The following is a 9271-nucleotide window of genomic DNA, read 5'->3' on the forward strand; positions in this document are numbered from 1 at the left end:
ACACACATATATTATGTAAACAAAAACTTATTTTGAATGTGATTAATCACGATTAATCGTTTGACAGCACTACTTGATATATTTTACCAGTGTAACTTATCTGCTAGTCACCAAACTTAATCATTAAATACCATTTTGATATTACAAATAAAAAGATGCTTTCCCTGTTGGTGAGTTTGTTTACTGCGTTACAGACAAACTGTATAGATTGACAGGTAACTCATAATGACTCATAATTTAAGTGACAGGCCTTGTCTGGCCAACCGAATGTTAATTTCTTGACCAGATTAACCTCAGATTTTAATATTTATTTGAATTAAAATTATACAGATATTGCAAAACCATAACAATGTCCCCAACATTGTTGACAGGTAATTAATATACTCCTTAACAATAGGTCACATTGGAGATGAAATATAGAAAAAAAAATAAAAGAACATTTAACATAATGTGTTCAAAATGTCAGCTGCAGAAGAAAATGACATGATCACATGATGCTGGTCATATAGTTTTATGATAAACCATTTTTAGTTTTCAGGGGGATGTTTGGTTTGTAACATAGTTGACAGAAATTTTTTTATGGATGTGAGTAAAAATCTATTTTTCTAAGGTGTTTAGATTGTAGAAATAAATTGAATATATAAATATATATATATATATATACAGTTTATTTTTACAATAGAATCTTCAGCATTTTTTATTCATTATTTTGAACTCAAGACTCATTAATTAAAAAAACCAGATTTTGTAAAAAAAAAAAAAAAACTGATTTAAAAACAGGGTGCACATAATATGTGTGCAATTATAGTATGTATTCTCTCGATGCATAAAATATCTTGAAAAAGTTGTTATATAATCATCAATGGTACCCTAAATGATATAATGACCCTAATACATAGTGTCTGTATGTGTGTCCTGCAGGGCATGTTTCTGTGGGTAACGGAGGTCAGACGGCCACAGCAGAGGAGAAGAAAGAAGACGTGATCGGTACAGTGGAGTGGAGCACAGCCACGGTAGAAAGCCCAGAGAAAGGAGACTCACCTGATATCTCAGGTAAACATTCAGACCTCACTCAGGACTCTCATGCGTTAATGAAGATGGCATCCACAGACGTGATGAGAGCTGTACTGTGTGTGTGACCCCAGATGAGACGCTGAGTTTCTGGAGGGGCATCGCTGAGGTGGGGCTGATGGGGGAGGTGGTGTCTAATATCCACTCAGAGCTGCTGAGTCTGCTGAGAGGAGTTCAGTTGCGCACGGATCAGAGCTCTCTACAGGACGCAGGTCAGTGCTTCATCTGTGACAGGTTTGTCCCGTGAAGTTCAGCTCCAGCCCTAATCAAAAACATCTGAACCAGATGCCAGTTACAGATTCACAAGATGCCAAATAGAGATTCAAAGTATTTTGCAACAGATATACCTTTACATTTTTTCACAACCTTAAGAGACTTCATTAAAAGAACACATTTGTTACAGAAAACCTTGCGAACCAATCACATTATAGCTAAGACATCATTGCATTACTGTCAGAATTACCACAACAATGATCAAAGACCCATAAACTGAATCCTACCTTCTACTAAACTGTCAGTGAGTTTTCACAGAAAACTCCCAAAATAATAAATACATCCAAAATGAATTAGCAGGCAAGCTGTCGGTTCAAAAAATGCCCTTTATTCAGCAGTTAATTTAATATGAATAGGACCATCAAGACTTTTTGTAAATGATATACAAAATATATACAGTAGTCAACATTTGAAGTGGATCAAATAAGTTCATCAAAGTTGACAAGAACGCATTTTGGTTTTGGCAAAAGTTGACTACTGTGTGTGTATATATATATATATATATATAAAATTATGTCACTTTTATGCTAGGGCTGTCAATCATGTAAAAACGCTAAATTAATTGAATTTATTCATTTAACCAGTTCAATTCATTTTAAGACTTGATGAGATTCACCTGTAGGTGCGTTTTGTTTTTGGAGCATCTTGTAGCCTGTAGCTCAATTAGAGGATTGGAGATCCATGAAAACAACATTTAGTGTGTCATATTTGTTTTCATTATGTTGTTGTGTTGTAGTTCGGGTGTAGTTGTGGTAGCAGAATGTGACTATTAAAGGTCACATATTTTACACCTTTCTGGAGTTTTATTTTAGGTTTTGATGTCCTTAAGAATATATATTTGTGGTATAAGTACCAAAAACCATCTCAGGAGCTCTGCTGAGAACAGGTCGATTTTGGCCTGTCTAATTAATATTCATGAGCCTCTCTTCTGACTGGCCTGTTGTTTTCTGAGTGACGCACGGTCAGGCCAACCAGAGGTAACTAGGTTCATGTATGCTCGACATGTTTCCGTGTTGTTGTTGCTCAGCAATGGCATGGACGCGATGTTGTCTGGGGGTTTGGCAAAAGGAGAGAGGGACTGTGGGCAGTGCTCAAGTTGGTGACTGAAGGCGGTGACTGTGTAGTTCTGATGTCAACTTTTTACGGAAGTCACAACGGTTCGTGAAAAATCACAGCTACTTTATGCAGGCTGTGTGCATTTTACTGTGGACTGACTGTTTTGAAACTTATATGGTAGTTAAATAGCCCCTAGACCTCAGTTATCGTGAAAAAAGCCAGGAAATTTCAGTTTTGACAATATGGGACCTTTAATGTTGAGTTGGTGTTTAGTGTGTGTGCTCGTGAGATGTGATCATGTGATCTGTGAATCTTGCAGAGATTGCGGTTCTGAGTAACCTGGCACAAGTCTTTGACCTGCTGGACTCCATCAAACAAATTCTGAATGTTCGACGGCAAGTGACGGACCCGGAGCAGACGCAGGTCCTCAGAGCACTGACAGGTGAGTGAAGAGACAGTAGAGATGGTTTCAGACGAGGGATGCAACGATACAATTTTTTCAGAACCGATCCGATCCATTCCAATCTGATACCAGCACAGTATTATAAACTAGGTTAGTGGTGATTCAGCAGCGGAAGAGAGCCTACTCTTGAAAAATCATGAGTGCACAATAATTTTATAAAATCTAAACATTTAGTGAAACAACATTATTTGGTGGGGAACAAATAGAAGTTAAAAGGTGCGGGACTAAATCTGGTAAAATGTTACACATTGCTCTTTGTATTGTTGTAAAATGCATTCGTGAACACACAAGTAAATATATTTATATATAAAATATATATTATAAAATTAAAAGACATTACTTTAAATGTGTAGCACAGTAATGAAGGCAGCAACATATGATAGATAGGACAGAACAAGAAAGACTATTAATAATCTTTCATTGCGCAAAAGTATTGCAATACGAGAGGGTATGGCTCCAATACAGATGCGCTTGAAGCAACACAGAGTCACAGCGCTCCACATTGAAGAGTTCAAAGTACAAAGAGAAGAGATACTGATGCTTAGTGTGTTATATCTGTGCAATAGTTTATTGAGCCTTTTCTTTTAACAGTTTTAAATCTCAGTTATTGTGCGCTCTTGCACTCGTTTTGACTGTCGTAAACCAAACGTGACACGCAGTTTGAATACTGAATGGAGAAAGACAGACAGCCGCAGCGGAGAGAAGAGTTAACATGATCTTGAATGTAATGACTCAAATATTCATCTGTACCTCACATTAAACTATGGAACAGCTTCAGAACACTTGAAATATAGTGCACCAAAACTTTATGGTGCTTTATAATGTTTTTGTGCCTTTCGTGGGGCTTAACAATAACACAGAATAGGATATGCACAATGTAAGATTTGGATCGGTCTCGTCTGACCGATACCTGATCCGGCAGAAAATGCCAGTATCGGAGCCGATACCGATACTGAATATCGGATCGATGCATCCCTATTTCAGACTTGAACTTTTCAAGTAGGCTGCAGCAATGGGCGTGCCGAAAGGTAGGGGCGTGGAGAAACTTCTTCCTGATTGGTTGACAAAGCTGTTTGTGCCTTTCGTGGGGCTTAACAATAACACAGAATAGGATATGCACAATGTAAGATTTGGATCGGTCTCGTCTGACCGATACCTGATCCGGCAGAAAATGCCAGTATCGGAGCCGATACCGATACTGAATATCGGATCGATGCATCCCTATTTCAGACTTGAACTTTTCAAGTAGGCTGCAGCAATGGGCGTGCCGAAAGGTAGGGGCGTGGAGAAACTTCTTCCTGATTGGTTGACAAAGCTGTCTGTCAGGGTGTGGGGGTGGGGTTAGGGGTAGTTTCTGTTGTACTGATTCACCTTTCAGAGCGCCCATTGCTCCAGGCTGCACTACCCCCATCTCAAACAAGCTGAAACATTTTCCAAACTCAGTCTGTCTGTGAATTCAGTTAATTTTCTGAAGTGATCTCCTGTCAGTCAAGTATACTTCTATCTGTGTCTGTCAGCAGAAAAACACGAGTGTCATCTCGTGCGAGTTACATTTTTGTATGATAATATGCCTTTCTGAGCCCAGCCGCCCTTTAGATTATTTCACAAATTCCCATCATTCGTATTCACAGGTTTTCTAAAAGTGTTTCTAAAACATAAGGCACAGTTTAAATCATTTTGTGAGAGATTCTCTTATAGTTTCTACTATAAATTCTAATTGGATGAGCTGCATATAGACATTTGGAATAGCAGCGTAACACTTTATTTTGATAGTTTACTTTAGACACTGTACTAACTAAAGTAACTTTGCAACTACATGTCAACTAGCAGTCATTAGAGTATTAGTAGACTGTCTGCTTAATATCTTCTAAAACTTTATTTTGATGCTCCCCAACTGACATTCTTCTAACTTACGCCATATTCGGACAGGAATAGTTTTCCAGGGGGTCGATAGAGAAATTTGTGTTTCACTTTGCGATTTTAATCCCGTGCGAATCTGCCACGTCTGTGTTTTTCTCACACAACCTCAGTAATAACTCCAGAGCAAATGACCTACTGTTTTTCTGCAAACTCAGTGATCCTCTGAGAAAACGAATCCCGTCCGAATGCAAATGTCTGTGATTGTTGACGCTATTTAGTTTTTTCACAGCGCGTTTGCTTGTGTGTTTTGGCCAACGTGAACTACCGTAGATGCTCTTACTACTGCACGCATTTTTGATATGTTTGCCTCCCTGCAAAGAAATAAAATAATGAAATGAAGAGCTAGATCACGTAAACTGTTAAGAATGGCTATTGTAATAACAGCGTCAGATAAGATTACTCACCTTCACTCAATTACATAATGTTTTAATTACATATGTACCTTTACGAAAATTGAACATGGTTTTGCTACAAATAAATAAAAAATAAAATAGTTAAGCTAAAGTAACCACGTAGTTTAGAAAACTAGTCCCGTCTGAATAGGGCTTTAGACTCGTTGGAAAAACATGCCTGTGGTGACATTTCTGCAAAATGACATTACGTTGCTGCTTGCACGCTTTGCGCCACTTTCAAAGTTCAGTTTTATCCCACATAGGTGAAAGTGAATGTGGCAATGTTTTTTTTGTTTTTTTTTTTACAATGGTTGTTGTTTATATCGTGGCAGTTGTTTGGAAATGAAAAGTTTAATGCTCAGTAATGTACCACCTACACCAAACTCTACTCTAAATCTAACAAGTAGTGTTGACAAAAGCAAGCATGGGATGAAAACGTGTTTGCTAAAGCAACCATGCCCTTTAGCTTGATTTTACCAGTCTGAGCTTTTTTATTGAGTGTCGTGACTTGTGTTTTGACTGGATTTGTTCCTGAGTGCTCAGTATTACAAGATACTGATCAAGTTTAGTGTGTTAGATCAGAAATATTAGATCCAGCCCCAGACGGCCAGATCCTGTCAGCAAATATCTGATTTGTCTGGAAACAGAACAATTAGTCAGCAACGTTGTCTAATACCCAAAACTCTATTAACAGTCTTCTATCAGCCAAGAGTTGACTGAGCAAAGCCAGAGAAGGGCAGGAGCAGGAGACAAAGTGATGATGATAAAAAGAAGCAGTTTATTGAATCTTAGTTTTTAAGATTATGATACCACAATCAATAGCAATGAAAAATTACTGCTTCACAGCATTGTCCCGAAACATTAAAACCTTTGAAATGGAGACATTCTCTCATCTCTCACTCATGAACAGAAATATCCCTTGAAACCACACAATCATAAGACTGAACAATAGTGGAAAAATAACATGAAATATAATTGCACGGGTTCTCAACGCTGGCCCTCGAGGTCCACTTTCCTGCAGAGTTTAGCTCCAACCTTGATCAAACTCGCCTGCTAGTAACTTTTGAGTAATCCTGAAGACCTTGTTTAGCTTGTTCAGGTATGTTTGATTAGGGTTGGAGATAAACTCTGCATGAAAGTGGATCTCGAGGGCCAGAGTTGAGAATCCCAATAATATAATATAAATGACTAATTAATTAATTAATGAATCAGTGAAATGAGTATATAAATGGTTTAATATGAATATGAATTAATTATATGAATGAATGAATTAATTAATTAATATAAAAGAAAGAAAAACACAACACAAATGTAAGGTTGCTGTCTTAAAGCAACATACACCCTGGTTGCTACTAAGAATTCTTGGATCCCTCAAGTGAATGAGAAAAGCCATACATAGCTGGCTATGTGATGTCAAAATGTATTCATTTACAAATTATACACTATAATAAAGTGTCATAACAACAAATGCAAGAAACCTTGTGAAAATAAGTCTTTCTTAACCAATATTTTGCCCCTTTGATCATAATTTGTGAGATAAGGAATAAGAGTTGGTGTTTTACTGCCACTAGTTCATTACAGCTGGAAACTGAAGTGCACTGTATGTCTAGGTATGTTTTTTGGAGTTTTGCAAAAATGTAGAGGCATGTTTTTTCAATGAGCCTGGGTTCCTTCTCTGATGACGTTTACACCGGCTCTAGGGCTGAACAATTATCCCTCCCCTCCAGCAACCTGTCGCTTCACAACAATTAGTGAGCGGTCCAATCAATTCCCAATAAACAAAATAAAGTCCTGCCCTCTTTTCTTTCTCATTCGAGAAGTCGTTTCACTCACACATACGTCACAGTTGGGAAGAAAACACAATCGCAATTTCCATTTCATGCCATCTTTAAGGGGGGTTTAGACATAAGCATTGTGCTTATAAGGGCACTCATTACCGTGGTAAAGTCACAGAGTAACACTTTATTTTAAGGACCAATTCTCATTATTAACTAGTTGCTTATTAGCATGCATATTTCTAGAATGTTGGCAGTTTATTAGTACTTATAAAGCACATATTAATATTACGGCCCGTTCACAGCAAGAATGATAACTATAAAGATAACTATATTAGTGTCCACACCAGCGGATGATATCGTCTGTTTATTCTCGCTCATCTACCGCTTTACATTCTCGAGCTCTTTACAGCAGTATTGATTCTGAGTGGCTGTCAATGATTTATCGTTCATCAGCTGGAAAAAATTGTCCTGAAAGTGATTCCAATGATATCGTTTCTCTGTGCCTTTATCGTTATAGCTGTGGTGTGGACTCTGCTATTCTTAAAAGGTAGGGTAGGCGATTTCGGAAAGGCTAGCAATAGCAAGCTAGCTTTGAAAGCAAGATCCCCTCCCTCCGTTCACTTTGTAAAGCCACGCCTCCCCCAAAAAACATGACCATAGGCTAACCAGCGACACGATGAGAGATGGCGTTGGTGAAGGATTGAATGCAACGCTGTCAGATTACCTCATGTCTCATTCACCAGTGAGAAAATATATCATGTATCATGTCTGCGCAAACAGGGTGCGCAGAGGTATGCAAATACATATTTGACAGGCAGGCAGGCAGGCAGGACAGCCTATCCTAATGTTCGGATCGAACATTTTGATTGGACGAACATTCTATGGTCCTACGCCTTCCACAGACAATATAAATACATGTAGACCACTTAACTTAGTGATTGCAATCGAGATGTGAAGAGACTTTCAACCAGCATAACAAAAAATTTTTTGAACCAAATCACCATACCCTGCCTTTATTGAGAACGATTTTTTAGAACTATTATCATTATCGTTATCTTTATAGTTATCGTTTTTGGTGAGAACGGGCCTTTAGTCTGCATGATCATACTCTAGATCCCTAAATCAAACCCCCATACCTAAACTTAACAACTACCTTACGTAAACAATAAGGTACTCGAGACTGTGCTGTATTGTGAATAAATCACAGACGAAGGGCGTTGTTAGCCACGACCATAGACTGTATAAAAACATGGACGTAGTGTCCGTGACGTCACCCGTAGGTTTCTGAAGAGCGTTTTTGAAGCTGGTTGCTGAAACCACGCCCACCTAGCTCGACGGTGGTGACAGCAGAGGCAATCCACCTGTCACTCAAGTGGCCACACCCTTAATTATGCAGAACTTTAAGGCTTAATATAATTTAAACGGATGAGTTATAAAAAAATTCGCACGACGCGAAGCAGAAGGGCGTGGTCTCAAAATTAAAGATGAAAGATGCAACATAACACCAGCAGTGGTCACTCATACTTCATTAAATAAGTAACACACAGTTAATTTTGCCGAAATACATAATACACGACACAGTTTTAATGCTATATTATTGATTGTTTATGTTGCTAAGGTTGTTGCGCAGTGATACACAGAACCGCTGGGTGAAGCGGTCATAGCTGTGCTTTATTTTGAATAAAACACCGCTGCTGGAACTAACCGTTTTATAATAACTATTAATAAGCAGCAAATCAGGAGTTTAATGATGCAAAAGAGACTTTCAACCAGCATAACAAAAAAATGTTTTTGAACCAAATCACCTACTCTGCCTTTAATATTGAGAATGATTTTTAGAACTATATCTTTATCGTTATCTTTATAGTTATTGTTCTTGGTGAGAAAGGGCCTTTAGTCTGCATGACCATATTCTAGATCCCTAAAGGCCATTCACACCAGGAACGATAACTATAAAGAAAACGATAAAGATATAGTTGTAAAAATCGTTCTCAATATTAAAGAATAGCAGAGTCCACACCACAACCATATACGATAAAGGCGTAGAGAAACGATATCGTTGGAATCACATTCAGAACGATTTTTTCCAGCTGATGAACGATAAAAATATTGACAGCCAATCAGAATCAATACTGCAGTCACGAGCCCGAGAATTTAAAGAGGTAGACGAGCGTGCGCTGAGAATAAACAGACGATATCGTCCACTGGTGTGGATGATAATATAGTTATCTTTATAGTTATCATTCATGGTGTGAACGGGCCTTTAATCAAACCCCATACCTAAACTTAAAGGGATAGTTCACCCAAAAATGAAAATT

The 9271-nt window shown here is 38.0% G+C and overlaps 1 protein-coding gene across 1 annotated transcript in view; it reads left to right on the plus strand.

The window, feature by feature from the left end:
* The window catches only part of LOC107708700 (glucocorticoid modulatory element-binding protein 1-like), a 21133-nt gene that overhangs the window by 7998 nt on the left and 3864 nt on the right, over positions 1-9271 (plus strand). Inside the window, exons 6-8 of the mRNA XM_016513004.1 lie at positions 900-1053; positions 1146-1283; positions 2720-2842. Coding sequence (XP_016368490.1) covers positions 900-1053; positions 1146-1283; positions 2720-2842 — 415 coding nt within the window. The remainder of the gene's footprint in view (positions 1-899; positions 1054-1145; positions 1284-2719; positions 2843-9271) is intronic.

The sequence above is a fragment of the Sinocyclocheilus rhinocerous genome, unplaced genomic scaffold (genome assembly GCF_001515625.1).
Source record: "Sinocyclocheilus rhinocerous isolate Xijiao unplaced genomic scaffold, SAMN03320098_v1.1 scaffold54, whole genome shotgun sequence".
Classification (NCBI taxonomy): domain Eukaryota; kingdom Metazoa; phylum Chordata; class Actinopteri; order Cypriniformes; family Cyprinidae; genus Sinocyclocheilus; species Sinocyclocheilus rhinocerous.